Raw genomic sequence first — 18,749 nt, 5'->3', positions numbered from 1 at the left:
GAAGAGTAAGTAGGATTTTCCTGGTTAAGAAATAAATTGAGAAACACACATTTTAGATTGCTAAAATAAGTTGAAGAGCACATGTTGGAAACTATATGGCATATATAGCAGCACATGAATTTCTGAATGACAGTAAGGAGCCAGATAAGAGAGCTAAGGAGATTAAAATGCATCCTTTAGTTGATAATGAGTTATTTGTGCATTTTAAGAAGAGAAGTAGTATGATCTGGTTCATATTCTGAAACTTTAGTCCAACTGTGTTAGGGAGAATGGCTGGATAAGAAAAAAAATTAGAAAGGGAGGATTAGACTTTTATCATTTAAACAAGCTACAATAACTTACATAGGGCCATGAAAATGAATATTGTTGCATTTCAAAGGTAAAAACCATGTTTTTTCCAGTTGTGTAAGGTATTTTTATCCCAACTCAGATGTGAAATTTCAAAAATTCACCTGTAGAAAATACACACCAAGTGTCTTTGAAAACTGAGTAGCAAAAGCTAGCCCAGTCTGTACATGATGAAAGTAGAAATAGCACTCTTTCATTTTATTCCAGACTGCAAATAAGTCCTTTTCTTTGTACAGAGTTAGTCTCTGAAGCAGCAAGAATTGATCAGTGTCCCATAGCATGCATCTCAATGTCATCTCCAGATTGAAGGGCTAAGATTTTCTGGGGATTTTTGCAGGGTAGTATGCCAGCATTTAGGCTCTCTGAAGTGTGTTCAAATTACAGTCTACTCACTGCATATGAGGGTGCTTTTCCAGATTCTCTTTTACTTCTTGCTCTTGCTTCAGCCTTTTTCTTTTCTTCTGCTTCTGCTTGGCTGAATGAGAGGGCAAAAAAAGGACAGATCTATAGAACCAAACCCAGGCAATGGTTTCTCCATGTTCCTGCACCGCTAATCTGTCCTCTTTCCTTAGGAATGAGCAACTTGCCCCCTTTATCACTACATATTAATGAGAAAAGCACAACAGCCTCCATTATGGTAAAGTACCATATCTTCATCATAGTTTCTGCTTAACATTGAAATAAAGATAGCAATACTTGTGTATCTGGGAGACTTGCTTTCTGAAAGTTACCTTTCTTGACCATGCTCAGAAAAGGGACATCATCAGCATTCATCAAGGAGATACCAAAACTAGTAGCTTGGTGACATTATACCTGGGGGCTAAAAGTGGCCTTAACAAAGCACACTGGTCCCCTTGTTTCACAGATACAAGGTGAAGTAGTGAGGGCTTTGCTTATAATATCAGGATATGACCACAACTAACCAAGTGCTTTCATTCCAAGTCTATGTTCAATCTACTACCTCATGTATACCCTAGCTTTTATTAATTCACTTTATATGTACTGCCTACTCATGACTGTGTTTTCTATAAGGAAATGTAGGATGGATAGAAAAAGATTAATAATTGCCATACCTTGATAAGCCAAATGAGCCTCAGTTTGTTTTGTATAGTGGAATTGTATGATATGTACAGTTAACTGATGGTATTTCAACCATACATGGTTGTCAGTCAAAACAAAAGGCCAAACTAAATGTAGTGAACTACTTAATCTGAACTCAATCAAATAAACTGAGCCCAATCCCAGACTTTGAAACCAAATTCAATTATAACTTACTGAGAAATGTCACGTTATAAAAAGCAACATGTACTGTTATTTTATGAGTTCATGGATGTTTCATGGACAACTTCAATAATCAATTTCTGCAGTTTAAGTGTTAATTTGGGGAAGACAATGCCTATAAACGTATACAACAGGTTCACAATATGAAGCTTCAGCAGTAGGAGAATTTGATGTTTGTGTAAATCAGGATGTTCCACTGCTAAGGAATACACATTGGGGGAAACAGACATCTTGGCATAAATAGCTCTAGATACTTACTCCTGCCTCTATTATTAACATTCTCTGTGAAACTTCTTCAGCTCCCTCCCCAGAACAGGCTAGCTCTATTAAATTACTATAGCATCCTTTCACTCCTCAACATTCTAAAAGTCTGTACTCACTAGAAGGCTTGGCACATGGAACAAAGGTTGCCATGCATTTTCCCATCTGGCCCACGAATAGGGTCGTTTTCTCTGGTACAAAAGAGTACTCCATTCTGGGCACGATCCCGATACTCACTGCACAGTTTCTGAATAATGAAGATCAGACAGTTTAGAGATGGTTCTTCATTTATACATGTATGATATTCTTTATCAAAGATGTTGGCAAAGAGGAGTTAGGGATAAAAAATAAAACTTTTAGGATTTAGAATTTTCCAAAAATTTTGTGATATTTCTCCTTAAAAGATTCATTCACTTAATTATTTAACAAACGTATTAAGTTAGAGGGATTAAATATGAATGTGATTTGGCCCTTTCATGTTGAATGAAGAGGATAAGGGATTACAATATAAAAAGCTAAGGGATATGACACATGTCTAAATTAAGTGTGCACCAGCATATAGGAAAGAATGATTCAAGGAAGTTCCCAGAAGAATTTATACATGAGTTGTATCTTTAGAATGTGCCTAGGAAAACAATGTGGCAAAAAATGTACTACAGGAGGAATTATGATATGCAAAGACAGAGGTGTAAAAGAACAGGTTGTTTTGAGATAATCTATCACAGCCATGAGTACAGTGGCCCAAGAATTATCAGGACACAAAGAGGAAAGTTTGGGAACTGGTCAAAAGGAGAATTTGAAGATAAGTCAGAATCAGACCACTAAACTTTGAAAAGACTTCTGCACTTTATTCATAGGAAACAGGAAAACAATATTTATAGCAGAGAAAAATCTAATCAGATTTTTGTTTTAAAAAGATTATCCAGTCAGATGTGTGGAGGGTTTAAGTGACTAAAAACTGAAGTTAGGGAAACTATAGAAGACAAGGGAGGGAGGGAGGGAGAGGGAAGGAAGGAAAGGAGGAAGGAAGGAAGGGAGAAGAAGGAAGAAATTGAAAATGGAACATAAAAGAATAGCTGGGGTGCATTTGATAGCTAAGATTAAAAGGACTTTGTAACATAGAATTGAAGGGAGAAAGTCATTGAAACTGAGGCCTTAACAATAAGAGTTACATGAAGACAGAAGGTGGACTAAGGGAGTGAGCTATTTTAAATAGAGTTTCTTCATGGAGTGAAATGGTCCTACTTTAAACATTAGATTTCCATAATGCCATTGGTTCGTGTTTCCTACTCTGAAAACAATATGGAAGATGAATCTTGAGGATTGAGGAAGATGCTGGCTAGAAGTATAGAGACCAGGCAGGATGCCTATGCATCATTGCAAAGGAAAGCTGGTAGGTTTCTGAGCTAAGATGGTGAGTGAGTGAATGAAAATCGCTCGGTTGTGTCCAACTCTTTGCAACCCCATGGGCTATATACAGTCCATGGAATTCTCTAGGCCAGAATCCCAGAGCAAGTAGCCATTCCATTCTAGAATAAAGGACACACACACACACCCCCTATAAAAGTCATAACTAAGTTGATCAAACTAATCCTTACCTCAGTATCTCTTTTAACTTTTTCATCAGGCTTTCTCAAGTTTTCATCTGCTTTATTTTTTTCTTCTGAAAATTGCCGTTTGCTGGAGACAGAAATGAAAATAAGGGAATGAATATAGATGCTTTGAATCTTCAAGCAGCAAAACAGTCATTTAGATGCAGGTAGAAACAAACAACTAAGTGTTCCTGAGTTTTAGAACAAATATTTTCAAATCACCCTACAGCCCTTGATTAAATTGAAATCTTTACTATTTTCCCAAAGAACCCCTTTCATTTTGCCTTCAAGTTTGCTGTTTGCCATTTCTTCCCATTGTAGCTATCTTTTTTTTTTTTTTTTTTGTCATCTTCTCTCTTAAATCTCCTCCAGCTTAAATTCTACCTTCTTTAAGAAGACATCCCATACCTCAGAGTGGAAATGAGTTATACATCTTTTACTGTGTTTTCATATTGGATATTCTGCTCTTATAGGATAGTCTTCATTCTCTCTGGCAGAGAGTGTGTGTGCATGTGCATATGCATCCATGCATTGCTGTTAGCCTTAAGCTTCTTGAGAGCAGGGATCTTTGTCCATACATTCATCCATTATTTATTCAACCTTTGGTTAGTAATTATATTTTGGCAAGCATTAGATAGCACCCTGGGCATATAGGATAGTAGTTTGTGATATGAGCACATACTCTATCTTTTTAGAATTTACAGACCAGTAGAGCAGAGTCAATAGATAGTACTAGAAATAATTATACAAGTATAAACTATTATGATTGTTATGAAATTATTAAATGTTATAAAGATTGAATTTAATTAGTGATTTTAAGAGATCTTATCCGAGGAAGTATAATTTTGATATGCAATACACAGAAGAGACATTAGCTGACCAACAGGAGAACTAGCAGTCCAGAGGAAAGAGCTTATAGAGTTCAAGGATCTGCAAGGAAGTATGATGAGGACTTTCCTGAGCCATCTTTATATATGTCCTAATTTATGTGTTGTGGGATTTGCTCTTTTCCCAGAGTCAGATGTCCAAGATGAAAAGATAGAGTTAATCTAGTTCACATATGAACATGAATTTTTTGTGGGCATCCCATCTATTCTGCCACAGTGGGGTAATGTATGTATGTGTGCGCTCAGTTGCTTAGTTGTGTCCAACTCTTTTGTGACCCTAAGGACTGTATAGTCCTCCAGGCTCCTCTGTCCATGGAATTTCCCAGGCAAGATTACTGGAGCAGATTGCCATTTCCTACTGCACGGGATCTTCCTGACCCAGGGAACAAATCCACATCTCTTGTGTCTCCTGCATTGGAAGGCAGAGTCTTTACCACTGCACCACCTGAGAAGCCCTAATGTGGTAATTACTGAAGGAAAATAATCAGTCCTGGTGCCTACTTTTCACTCTCCATCTGTACATGGGGTTGCAAAGAGTGGGACAGACTGAGCACACACACACTCTGACTAGCTCACAAGAAGGCTTAGAAAGGTTATGGGAAGAAATGTTAAAAGTATTTTGTGATCCAGTCATCTTACTGGAAACTAGAATCCACTTGTATTAAAAAAAGAAATATTAGAGCTTGCTTGTTAGGTGGCATTATGATTTGTAGAGGACATAACATTGGTCAGAAATTCTCAACAGCAAATCTTCCCATAAACACTGTTCTTATCCATCATTTTAGTCAATCTTCACTTCACCTCTCGATTCACTCCAAAGAAACCACATCTATACTTACAAAATTTCAGCACACAGGGCACATTTGTTGCCATGTATCCTGCCATCAGGGCCACGGACAGGGTCACTTTCCCGTGTACAGAAAAGTCTTCCATTCTTCACTTGGTTTTCAAATTCCTTGCAAAGATCCTTTAAAAAAGACAAGTAATTACATTTAGCACTTTTCTACCCTTTAACCTAGAAAAATGTACATCATGTATTTATAGTCAAAGAATGTTATATCCAGAAGGTGTTCATAAACACAAAGAATATATTAAGGAGAGTTAATGAGAAAATAAAAATTATATTGTCAAATTACTTGGTACTTGTATCTACTATGCGGTACATATACTAAAAGGTAAAAGAGCCTAGGAAAGAATATTCTAGAAGGAACTTTCTAAGATCAGATAGTTACTGTTAACTTTCAAATCTGTAAAAAAAAAAAAATAAGTAAAAGATCTGTCATGGGGTTCCAAAAAAAATGAGAACATAAAACACAGTAGCCAAGGCAAAAGAAATGTTGCCAATAAGCAGAATATAGAATCTGTGAGATAAGATATTTAAGAGCTACTTAATAGGAACAAGTCAAGAACAATCTGCATAATCTGCAAGGGAAAAGGAATAAGATGGTACCCAACAGCATTATTCTTACTCTGTTTTTCACTCTGTGGATCATTTTAATTTGCTCTTCCTCCTTTATCAGTGTTCATTTCTAACACTGCAGGTGGAAACCTCAGAGAGTGAAACTAATTCTCTTCACTTTTCACTTAGAATTGTGGGCCATCAAGACTAATCTTTATCTTTTGTTGTTGTTCAGTTGCTCAGTCGTGTCCGACTCTTTGTGACCCCATGGACTATAGCACTCCAGGATTCCCTGTCCTTCACCATCTCCTGGAGTTTGCTCAAGATCATGTCCATTGAGTCAGTGATGAAAACCAACCATCTCATCCTCTGTCATCCCTTCTCCTCCCGCCTTCAATCTTTGCCAGCATCAGGGTCTTTTCCAATGAGTCGGCTCTTCCCATCAGGTGGCCAAAGTATTGGAGCTTCAGCTTCAGCATCAGTCCTTCCAATGAATATTTACAGTTGATTTTCTTTAGGATTGACTGGTTTGATCTCCTTGCAGTCCAAGGGACTCTCAAGAGTCTTCAGCACCACAGTTCGAAGGCATCAGTTCTTTGACACTCAGTCTTTTTTATCATCCACCTCTCACATCCATACATGACTACTGGAGAAACCATAGCTTTGACTAGACAGACCTTTGCTGGCAAAGTAATATCTCTGCTTTTTAATATTCTATCTAGGTTTGTAATAGCTTTTCTTCCAAGGAGCAAGCATCTTTTAATTTCATGGCTGCAGTCACAGTCTGCAGTGATTTTGGAGACCAAGGAAATAAAGTCTGTCACTGTTTCCATTGTTTCCCCATCTATTTGCCATGAAGTAATGGGAGGAGATGCTATGATCTTTGTTTTTTGAATGTTGAGTTTAAAGCCAGCTTTTTCACTTTCCTCTTTCACTTTCATCAAGAGGTTCTTCAGTTCTTCTTCGCTTTCTGCCAGAAGGGTGGTGTTATCTGCATATCTGAGGTTACTGATATTTCTCCTGGCAATCTTGATTCCAGCTTGTGCTCCATCCAGCCTGGCATTTCATATGGTATATAAGTTAAATAATCAGGGTGACAACATACAGCCTTCACCATACTAAGGGATTACTGGTCCCATTTTGGAACCAGTCTGTTATTCCATGTTCAGTCCTAACTGCTGCTTCTTAATCTGCATACAGATTTCTCAGGAGGAAGGTAAGGTAGTCTGGTACTCTCATCTCTTTAAGGATTTTCCCCAGTTTGTTGTGATCCACACAGTCAAAGGCTTTAGTGTAGTTAATGAAGCAGAAGTAGGTTTTCTTCTGGAATTCTCTTGCTTTTTCTATGATCCAGCAGATATTGACAATTTTGATCTCTGGTTTGATCTCTGGTTTCTCTGCCTATTCTAAATCCAGCTTGTATATCTGAAATTCCCACTTCACATACTGTTGAAGCCTAGCTTGAAGGATTTTGAGCAGTCCTTTGCTAGCATGTGATATAAGTGCAATTGTGGGGTAGTTTGAATATTCTTTGGCATTGTCTTTCTTTGGGAATGAAAACTGACCTTTTCCAGTTCTGTGGCCACTGGTGAGTTTTCCAAATTTGCTGGGATACTGAGTGCAGCACTTTCACAGCAACATTTTTTATGGTTTGAAATAGCTCAACTGGAATTCCATCACCTCTACTATCTTTGTAGTGATGTTTCTAAGGTCCACTTGACTTCACACTTCAGGATGTCTGACTCTAGGGGAGTGATCACACTATCATGGTTATCTGGGTTATTAAGATCTTTTTTGTATAGATCTTCTGTATATTCGTCTACTTATTCTTAATTTCTTCTGCTTCCATTAGGTCAATATCATTTCTGTCCTTTACTGTGCCTTTCTTTGCATGAAATGTTCCCTTGGTATCTCTAATTTTCTTGAAGAGCTCTCTAGTCTTTCCTATTCTATTGTTTTTCTATTCTGTTTTTTCTATTCTTCTGTTTTTCTATTGTCTTTCCTATTCTATTTCTTTGCATTGTTCACTTAAAAAGGCTTTCTTATCTTTCCTTGCTATTCTCTGGAACTCTGCATTCAGATGGGTATATCTTTCCTTTTCTCCTTTGCCCTTTGCTTCTCTCCTTTTCTCAGCTATTTTTAAGGCCTCCTCAGACAGCCATTTTGCCTTTTGCATTTTTTTTTCTTAGGGGTGGTTTTGATCACCACCTATACAATGCTATGAACCTCTGTCCATAGCTCTTCAGGCACACTGCCAATCAAATCTAATCCCTTGAATATATTTGTCACTTCCACTGTATAATTGTAAGGGATTTGATTTAGGTCATATCTGAATGGCCTAATTGCTTTCCTTAGTTTCTTCAATTTAAGTCTGAATTTGGCAATAAGGGGTCCATGATCTGAGCCACAGTCAACTCCTGGTCTTGTTTTTGCTGATCGTTTAGAGCTACTCTATCTTTGGTTACAAAAAATATAATCAATCTGACTTAGGTATTGACCAGCTGGTGATGTTACAATGCAGAATCGTCTCTTGTGTTGCTGGAAGAGGGTGTTTGGTATTACCAGAGTGTTGTCTTGGCAAAACTCTGTTAGACTTTGTCCTGCATTAGTTTGTACTCCAAGGCCAAACTTTCCTGTTATTCCAGGTATCTCTTGACTTCCTTTGCTTTCCAATCCCCTATGATGAAAAGGACATCTTTTTTTGGTATTAGTTCTAGAAGGTCTTGTAGGTCTTCATAGAACTGTTCAACTTAAGCTTCTTCAGCATTACTGGTTGGGGTATATACTTGGATTACTGGGATATTGAATGATTTGCCTTGGAAATGAACTGAGATCATTCTGTGGTTTCTGAGATTGTACCCAAGTACTGCATTTCGGACTGTTGTTGACTAAGAGGGCTATTCTATATCTTCTAAGGGATTCTTTTCCACAGTAGTAGATATATCTATTTAGAAAACCCAAGAAGGTTGTGACTTAATCCCAAAATTCTGAGGAAGTCTATATCCACAAATTTCCTGATTGATGCTTTCAGTATTTTAAAGTTTCTCTCTGTGTTTTCAAAATTCTATTAGATGAGGGCCATATATGTATACACATAAATATATATACATATATATACCAAAATAGTTTTATTTAATTATATATATTATAAATATATAAAAACTTTAAAATATATATTTATTCCAAAACATTACTTATATACATCATTATTCATATATATATATATGCCCCTGCTGGGAGCCGTTATGGGGGGTCCTGCCCATGACGAGGTCATGAAGAAAATACCGGGCAGGCAAGGCTGTCCGGGACCCCATCCATGACGATGTCACGAGGAAAATACCTGACAGGCAAGGCCGTCTAGGATAAGGGACCCTCCAGGTTGGCCTCGGCCTCTATCCCACCTTATATCCTCCCCCTTTTTTCTGCTGCTGTTCTTATTTGCCCTGCTGCAGATTCTTGTGTCGCCTGCCGAGAGCTCTCCTGCTCCTCTTTCCCTGAATAAAGACCAACTTAAAAGCTAATTAATAAATCTCCTGGACGCTGGTACCCTATGAAGCGGCCAGGGATGCAGGAAATGCTTCAATTCAAACCCTTTTGCTGGCATTCTGGCTTGTTTGATAAGTGTGTGCTCTCATTGCACAAAATGCTCATGATTGTTCTAAACATCCTAAGTACAGTACGCTAACAAAAGAAACTATTAAGCATAGGCCCCTTCGTGGGGTGAGAAAAGCTCCACAAATATTATAGCCACAAATGTGCCTAATAGAAAATAGTTTAGATAGAGATTAGCTGGCGACTTCTTGCAGGTAATTAACTTTTAGACTAAGAGCCTGTTTTGTGCCATATCTGCTGTTTTTGCAATCCTTTGCATTTCTGTTCTGTGAAAATGTAATCCTATCTAGTTCCCTTGGAGATGACACCTAATAGAAAGAAAATAGATTAACCACAAAAAAGACAGGGTCGGCTACTGAAGTTGCTTGAAGTTGCTTAAAATTGCACCAGGTGCAAACCATAAATTGTCAACAGGCTTGAAAGCCAAAAGATATTATACATAGAGATTATCCATAAAAAAGGCCCTAATAGGCACAGAGCCCTTTGGGGGGTGAGGAAGCCCTATTAGAAAATACAAAAAATATTGTTTTAAAAGTGGTTATTAGATCAATGTTTGATTGATGTTAATGTGCTGAGGTTGTGCAGTGGAAACAATTGTTAATATAGTTAAAAGATATAGTAAAATAGGAGTTTAGCCCTAGTGTAAAAACAATAAGATAATTGTTAATTTTAACCAAGAGTGCTAAACAGGGGCTGCCTCACCAGAGCCACAGAGTCTTTGTGTGTTAAACTTTTTAGATAAACTTAGCTGAGAACTTCTGCAAAAAGACTGTCTTTTATGTTAACAGGATTGTATTTCTACTATGTTACAACCTGCTGTACCATGAGACTGCCACTTTTCTGTTTTCTGCTAAGCTCAAGGCCAGAAGATAATGTACAAAAAATCTATGGAAAAGACTCTCATAAACAAAAATATACAGAGCACACCTGGTTTCGTGACAGACAAGCTGATGTAACGTTAAACTAAGTCTGTATGCTTATCTGCCCCTTAGAAATGTACCAACTTAGGGTATAAAGGCTACAGTGAAAAATAAAGCGACTGCCAGACTCTGATGCATATTCCTGGTCTGGTCTCTTTCTTTCTCTCTTTCTCTCTCTCTCTCTCCCTAGCAGACTTGGCCCTATCAAGGCCAGTCCTACATGTCTCTCTCTCACTGACGCCATTCATCCTGAGGGTTCCCCTGGATCCTGGATCCTGCTGGGCCTGGACCCTGGCATGCCCCCATCAAATAGAATTTTATATATATATATATGGGCTTCCCTGGTGGCTCAGATGACAAGGAATTCACCTGCAATTCGGGAGGCCTGGGTTCGATCCCTGGTTGGGAAGATCCCCTGAAATAGGGCATAGCAACCCACTCCTGTATTTTTGCCTGGGAAACCCCCATGGACAGAGGAGCCTGGCAGACTACAGTCCATGGGGTCACAAAGAGTCGGACATGACTGAGTGATTAAGCACAGCACAGCATATATATATATATATATATATATATATATATTTACACACACACATATATGATTATTCTATGTTTGGCAATCTATTTCAATAAGCATATTTTATGATAGCATATGTTACTATAATACAATCCATAAAAAGTGCTTCTCCTGGCCTTTTTCAACTGTATGACCCTCATCTTGCCATTTCAGCTAATAACAACACGAGCCTAAAGAGTATGGTTTATTCATTGCAGCATCATTTACAATAGCCAAGACATAGAATAACCCAAGTGTTCATTAGTAGATGAATGGATTTAAAAAATGGATATATACATAGGTACAATGTATGTGTGTATATGCATATATATGTATATGTCTGTCTGTATGTATATGTATGGAATATTATTCAATGATGGAAAAGAATAAAATCTTGCCATTTATGACACTATGGATGAAATAAGTCAGAGAAAGTCAGTTACTATATGACTTCCCTTACATGTGGACTCTGAAACAAAACAAAACAACAACAAAGGAACAAACAAAGCAAAACAGACTCATAGACACAGAGAACAAACAGCGGCTGCTAGGGGTGGGACGCGGGTGAAATAGGCAAAGGGGATTAAGAGGTACAGACTTATAAAATAAGCAAGCCATGGAGATTTAGAATACAGCATAGGAAATATAGTCAATAACATTCTAAGAACTTTGTATGGTGACACATGGTAATTAGACTTATGGTGACCATTTTGAAGTATATATATTATATAATATGTATTATATGTAATATATGTATTATATAATATATAGTATATATTTGACAATTATATATATCAAATCACTATGATGCATACCTGAAACTAATGTGATACTATATGTTAATTATACTTCAATTAAAAACCTTATTTAAGAAAAGAATGTGATTTGGAGTCAGAAGTGAAATTAAATTATGGCTCTGACTCACTAGGAAACCGCAGCAAAGTCCTATCACCTTTGAGACTTCAGTCTCACTACCAACACAAAGGAGGTTTTCAGAACAGCTGCTCTTTAGGACCTTTCCTAGATCTAGTATTCTCTAATTTAAAATAATAACTCATATTTCACCAGGATACTTTAAAAGAGAATCTAATGAGAAGATACTTGTTTTTGGAGGAGTAATGGGTATGCTCTCAACTTCCTGATTTTAACAATCTAGGAATACAGACACAGAAGACTGTCACCTGATAATCATAGTATGGCAATAAAATTAATGCTTAATGGTTCCCATAAAAGAAACAATGATAATTTCAGTTTATAAGTTATGATTCATCCAAGGAGATTCTAAAGAAGTACTGTGTGATCATCCCACTGACAGGTTAATCATGGGGTAAATACTGAGCCATCACTCTAATGCAGTCCCATTCAACAAAATCACATCTAATGACCCCATCAAAACAATGTCCCCAGCCATTGAGAGTAAAAGAAGGAAAAGTAGCTGAGACAGGATGAAAGACAAAGGAAAAGAAACTGTCTGTTGATGAAGTAATAAAATGTTGATTTCAGAAGATGACCCAAAGTGTTAAACTGAAATTTAACAACCACCACAAAAGAAGTGTTTTTGAAATCTCAGTGAGTGTTGAAGAAAGTATTGATAATTTTGAAGATTCTGTGTTTCTTAAACTTTGAGTGCCCTATTTAGGGTGGGACCTTTGATTCATTGAATTGCATTATGAAGTGGAAATTCAGCTCTTAGCTACCAAGAATTGGACCTGCGTGTCCCTTTAGGAAAACACAGGCCCTGCAATCCACAAAAATAGTATCCTTATATTAGTACAAAAGAGCGCAGGACACAGAATCGGAATCCAACATGAGGGTATGATTGAAATCATTTATCCAGCCTCCATATTTTACTAATAAGGAAATTGAGACATGGACAGAAGAGATGAGTAGCCCAGTTTCACACACTCAGAGCAGGACTAAAACTCAAGTGTTCTCACTTTTCAGCAAAAGACTTCGCTGTTGTTGTTTAGTCACTCAGTCATGTCTGACTCTTTGCGACTCCATGGACTGTAGCCCACCAGGCCCCTCTGTCCATGGGAATTCTCCAGGCAAGAATACTGGAGTGGGTGGGCACTTCCTTCTCCAGGGGACCTTCCCAACCCAGGGACTGAACTCACTTCTTCTGCACTGGCAGGTGGCTTCGTTACCACTGAGCCACCAGGGAAACCTTATTACCAAAATAACTACCATCATTTTCATTGACAGTAAGGTTTAATAACCTTGGTGATTTAAGAAATCCAGGCTACATTACATATGATGAGTATTCAATTAACAAAAGAAATAATTTTTTATACTAGATTGAAAAGCTAAATCATCAAATAATTTGAAAAAACCTTAATTTTAAAGGTATTTTAAAAACCACAATATCAGTATTTGAAGTTTTTAATTAGAAGCATGACCTTTATAAATGCAGGCCTCTCTGAACATAACAACCATAATGGAAAAATGAATAACTAACTTGTGTTAGTAGGATTATGCTTAAAATACACCAGTGAATATACTGTTTAAAAGACTCTGGAATTGTTTTAAAGTTATTTCTGTCAAATTTATATTATGTTGCTTTTTAAACTAACCTAGTCAAAGCCAAAGAGAAGACTGGTGAAAACAAAATAGTATTTAATTTGCATAAATTTTGTATTTTTTTTTTAAGCAAGGAGAGAAATTGCACGTTTTGAGCTTTAGGTGGGAAAAGCTATTTTAATGTTGAATATAATGATTAATATACTAGGAAGATTACTCTAGGAGTAGCATTGTAGGAATTCAACTTGAGGAACTTTAAGGAATAAAGCTCAATATAATAATGGACAGTGACATTACTGAATTACCTTAAAGGTTCAAGTATAAGTTGTTAATATTTATGTCCACAGGAACTAAATTATGTTGATGAGAAATTTACCTTTTCAGCACTACGTCGAATTTTAGTTTCATTTTCTCTCTTGGCATTTTCTTCAGCTTCTTTTAAGCTGTCAAGAAAATAGTTGATTAATTTATGACTGTATCAGATTTTTCAGTGTCCAGTTCTGTGCTAAGCAGTTCTACATCCTATGCTCTAGCTTGCTAAACCCATCCACTTACATGTGACAAACTTTCCCCTGTTTTGAGTGTTTGAGCCAGAGATAAGGGTGGGTGTGAAACTGACTCACTGACAGTAAATTAGAAGCTTTGTTCTGTAACACTGGATGAGCATGACTAATTGACTGACAAACATAAGATTGTCAGGAAAACTTGCTTTAACAGGCAGAACCAAGAGCTTTAAAACAACACTGTGACAAGGGTGAAACCAAACTAAGCATCTCAAGTACATGTTGTCAAACACACCCTTATGTATAGCTTTTTATACCTTGTAAAGTATTTGTTTGTCTTCATGTAGAAGCACCCTTGTCACTAAAAAGTTACATTGAACAAAGCTTGGAAATCCTTTCGGAACTATTGTATAGTTGCAGTCTCATCTTAGAAATAGGCATGACTATCTTAGTTCTATGGAGCAAGAAACCAACCAGGAGTCAAGGAGGTCAAATTCTTTTTTAGGTAGGGAATGAAAACAAACACAAAATCACAGAATTAGGGCAGGTTTGAGCACTAAAAGTGCATGCCTTGTAGATAAGAAAGTGGAAATGAGGTTGATTTCCTTTCTGGAAACCTGAGAGGACATGCCCTTGAAATCCATAATGTGCTGTGCTTAGTCGTTCAGTCATGTCCAACTCTTTGCAACTCCATGGACTGTAGCCCATCAGGCTAATCTGTCCATGGGGATTCTCCAGGCAAGAATACTGGAGTGGCTTGCCATGCCCTCCTCCAGGGGCTCTTCCCAACCCAGGGATTGAACCCAGGTTTCCTGCATTACAGGAGGATTCTTTACAGTCTGAGCCAGCAGGGATACACAAGAATACTGGAGTGGATAGCCCATCCCTTCCCCAGGGGATCTTCTTGGCCCAGGAATTGAACCTGGGTCTCCTGCATTGCAGGCGGATTCTTTACCAGCTGAGCTACCAGGGAAGGTCTGAATTCCACAGTAGCATACTGTAATCTTCAAAGACAGGTGCATAGTTCTTTAATCTGTTGAATCTTTCTCTGTCCTGATTTTAAAGATCCAACGATGTAAACAGAGCACCCTAAGGCTTTCTAACACACAGATTAGGGAGTCCGCGCTTTGTTCAATAGCCAGAATATTAAAGACTAACTGTACCTTATTCACATCTGGGAATCAGTGCTCAGGGTAGCATCAGGCACTGAGAGAAAGATTAACCCAAGAGTTCTTTCCTTTCATAAAGCCCACCCCACCTTTTATACAACGAATACATTTAGGCACACGAACATAATTATTTTCGACTGCCATTTTCAGTAAGAGTATCTACACATGCCTGAATAAAGCAGTGCATGTCAAATGACTTATTTAAGTTATTCCAGAAGAGAGCACCTTTTAAATTTTGAAATATTGTGCCTTAAACAACACTATGCAGTTGTCATTATAATTAAACAAATTAGCAGTCTTGAATTAGATAACTAGTACAACCACTTTATCCACTCCTTTTAAGAAACATTATCATATAATATGAATTAAAAAGAGAAGACACTGTGGGAGCAGGGACCATTTCACCCTATAAAGACCAAGGATAACATGCTTCAGGAAAAGGACTTTCTTGCTCCGTGGGGGTGGTTCTCAGAACAGCAACCAAGTGCATCCTCAACAGACTCACCTGCTAGCCTGCGAGGGGGTGAGGATACTTACAAAAGCTCAGCACACATTGCGCACTTATTGCCATGTGTCCTTCCATCAGGACCAAGAACTGGGTCATTTTCCCTTGTGCATCCAAGTCTTCCATCCCTCACATAAGGCCGAAAATCACTACATATATCCTGAAGAACAGAGAAAGGAACTTGACATTTACCATCCTGATGGTCATGCTTACTATACTATCTTCAGAAATTTTATAGAGCCCAGTGGCCCTCTGCCCAGGACAGACTAGCTACCTGGAGCAGTGCCAGTGTGTAAAAGCAGGTCATTAAGTGCTGTGTAATTCACACGGTTAACCATAGAGCTCATTTACTTGTTTATTCATTTGTTAGTAAATGTGGATAAACTGTGATGTGCTAGAACCAAGGTAGAACACAGTCCTTGCCCTGAACTCGTTCACAATCCACTGGGTGACACAAAGAAACTTTTAAAATACAGGGTGCTACAGAGAACTGTATTGAGTATCCTATGATAAACCATAATGGAAAAGAATATTAAAAAGGATGTGTGTGTGTGTGTGTGTGTGTGTGTGTGTCTGAATCACTTAGGTTTACAGAAGAAACTGATACAACATTGTAAATCAACTGTACTTCAATTTTAAAAACAACAAAAATATAGTTTAAATAAATCTGAAGAAAAAAAAATACGTGTTAAATGTATCAGTGGAGGTAACCTCAGGTGCTGTGCTTGCATATTGGAAAGTCACCAGACTTTGACTTGGGAAAATCATCCAACTATCACAAATCAAGTGTGATGTGTGTGAGACACTCACTCACTTCCCCTGTTATCACAGGCTCACAGAATTTTAGCATCAAAAGAAGGTATGTGGTCCAATTCTCATTGTAGATATGGAAACACTGGTAAAGTGTGGTTGAGTAATCTGCTTGAGATCTTGACTGTCAGGACAGGGGTTTCTACTCGGGTTCAGTAACTGAAGCAGATCCCCTTGTACAACACATGTAGCTTTTTTTTTCCCCCTCCTTCCCTCCTTTTCTTTTTTCTTTTAGAAAAGCAGAAATAGAGATGAGAGGTCTAACTACCGAAGTAATCCACTCCAGTTTCAGAAACTATCAGTTGCTTTTCATCTAAATGAGCAGTATTCCATTTCAGGTGCAGCAACATCTCTTCCCAACACCTCCATCAAAGAAGGAAGGAGAGAGCATCTTCTTTCTTTTCAAAGTCAGTCCCCCAGTGTTTCCCCCCAGTCTGACATTTGTCCTCACCTGTTCTGGCTTACTGTTCTCACATTCTCCTTCACTTTTTATGCCAACTTGAGCTCTGGTTTCACTGGAATTCAAAGTTAGTAGACACAGCAGTTTAATATCATGGAACTTCTCAGCATATGCAGTTTCTTTTCATTGTATTTTGATCCTCCTTTGCTTTTGAAAATAGGTGTCACATTGCATTCTTTACTTACTCTTTCTAATGAAATCCCATTTCTATAAATTACAGTCAAAGAAATTTGGAGAGCATTTTGGAGGTAAGATTCAGACTTGTAAATGCTATTTCCAGATTTTTTTTTTTCTGTTGCCAGAGAGGATCCATATCAGAAGTATAGGTAAGAAGTAAATCTTGTAACTAGGTATTAGATACCACCTAAGGAATTTTGTTGTTGATGATGATGTTATTTTAAATAATCAAGTTCAAGTGTATAGTATCCAGCATACTATTCTACCACTCTTTATTGGAGTTATGATAATGTTTTGTTTTTCATGGAAAATATGTAAGGCCCTAATTAATATTGTTCTGTCTAACAGAGCATTAAAAGCATGCCTGAGAACATAGTAGCACAAATATAAGATACATTTTCTACTCTAAAAAGATCTGTAGTATCTACATACCAATAAAAATATAATAAAAATAAAATTAAAAAAAAAACTAAGTAGTTAAAACTGAGGGAAAAAATTACACCAAAAGGTATCAGCTGAAGGAAAATATAAAAATTGAATTCCAGTGACATTACAGAATTTCCTAGCAGACAGAACTAAGAAGGAAATGTAGTGAGCAAGATGATTCTCACTGTATAATTAAAAAGTTATATACCAGAAATAAGAGGCTTAAATAAGCTCTCCACACAAAACATGGTAAGATTCCCCACATAAAACAAGGTCAGAACTAATACACAGCATGGTCATAGTGGTGTTACAAATGCACTCCTAATAACAATTTGTATGTTCTTTCTGTGCCCTATTTTTGCTGTCTGTTTCTTTTTGTTGACCCTTGGGGAAAGCTGAAGATACACTTTTAGAGTGTATTTTTGAAAATGCCATCATGTGAGAGATCAGAGTGACTTAATTCAGTTGTACTTGGTAAAGATATTTATTATAAGGAGGGACAAAGCTTGTAGACTTCAAGACTGAATATTTATCAGCATTTCTAATTAGCCTTCTCAAACACTGGTGGTTGTATTTGCTAAAACTGAAGAGCAGCCAATTCAAGACGGAGATCATAAGCCAGAACCTGCAAAGCAGGTATGCCGTCTTGTTGGCTGAAGACAACTGGTAACCAAACCTAGCACCAAGGGTGGAGAAAGAATTGAACAAGGACAAAATGTAGGGCAGAGAGATGCTTTAGCTATATATGGTGAACAATGAGTAGATGGGACGGAGTTAAGCATTAAGCCCCATTATGCCAATGTTATAAATTACTGAGATTTAGTAAATAAGTATCTTTTGATGATTAAATAATTCTCTACGAAAAAAGAGATATACCTAAATAGATAGGTAGAAAGAAAACAGATAGATAGATGTGTATATGTATGAAGCAAAGTGAAGTGCAAGTTTCTCAGTCATGTCCAACTCTTTGTGACCCCATGGACAGTCCATGGAATTCTCCAGGCCAGAATACTGGAGTGGGTAGCCTTTCCCTTCTCCAGGGGATCTTCCCAACCCAGGGGTTGAACCCAGGTCTCCCACATTGCAGGCAGATTCTTTATCAGCTGAGCTACCAGGGAAGTCCAAGAATACTAGAGTGGGTAGCTATCCCTTCTCCAGCAGATCTTCCCAACCCAGGAATTGAACCAGGGTCTCCTGCATTGCCCGTGGATTCTTTGCCAACTGAGCTATTAGGGAAGCCCGTGTATATGTATATATAAATATATATTTGTGTGTGTATGTGTATACAGATATAGATATATCAGATATCTGTCCACTTCACAGAAA

At 37.6% G+C, this 18,749-nt stretch overlaps 1 protein-coding gene across 4 annotated transcripts in view; it reads right to left on the bottom strand.

Annotated features, from left to right (window-relative positions):
- SPINK5 (serine peptidase inhibitor Kazal type 5) overlaps positions 1-18,749 on the bottom strand; it is an 87,893-nt gene that overhangs the window by 52,261 nt on the left and 16,883 nt on the right. For all 4 annotated transcript variants that reach the window (XM_020891235.2, XM_070465605.1, XM_020891236.2 and 1 more), the window contains exons 6-12: positions 16,812-16,875; positions 15,583-15,710; positions 13,750-13,816; positions 5,209-5,336; positions 3,489-3,570; positions 2,010-2,137; positions 742-823 (exon numbers count right to left, since the gene is read on the bottom strand). In XM_020891235.2, coding sequence (XP_020746894.2) covers positions 742-823; positions 2,010-2,137; positions 3,489-3,570; positions 5,209-5,336; positions 13,750-13,816; positions 15,583-15,710; positions 16,812-16,875 — 679 coding nt within the window. The remainder of the gene's footprint in view (positions 1-741; positions 824-2,009; positions 2,138-3,488; positions 3,571-5,208; positions 5,337-13,749; positions 13,817-15,582; positions 15,711-16,811; positions 16,876-18,749) is intronic.

The sequence above is a fragment of the Odocoileus virginianus genome, chromosome 3 (genome assembly GCF_023699985.2).
Source record: "Odocoileus virginianus isolate 20LAN1187 ecotype Illinois chromosome 3, Ovbor_1.2, whole genome shotgun sequence".
NCBI lineage: Eukaryota > Metazoa > Chordata > Mammalia > Artiodactyla > Cervidae > Odocoileus > Odocoileus virginianus.
The sequence above is the reverse complement of the archived record's forward strand: the minus strand, read 5'-3'. Positions and strand labels throughout refer to the sequence as shown.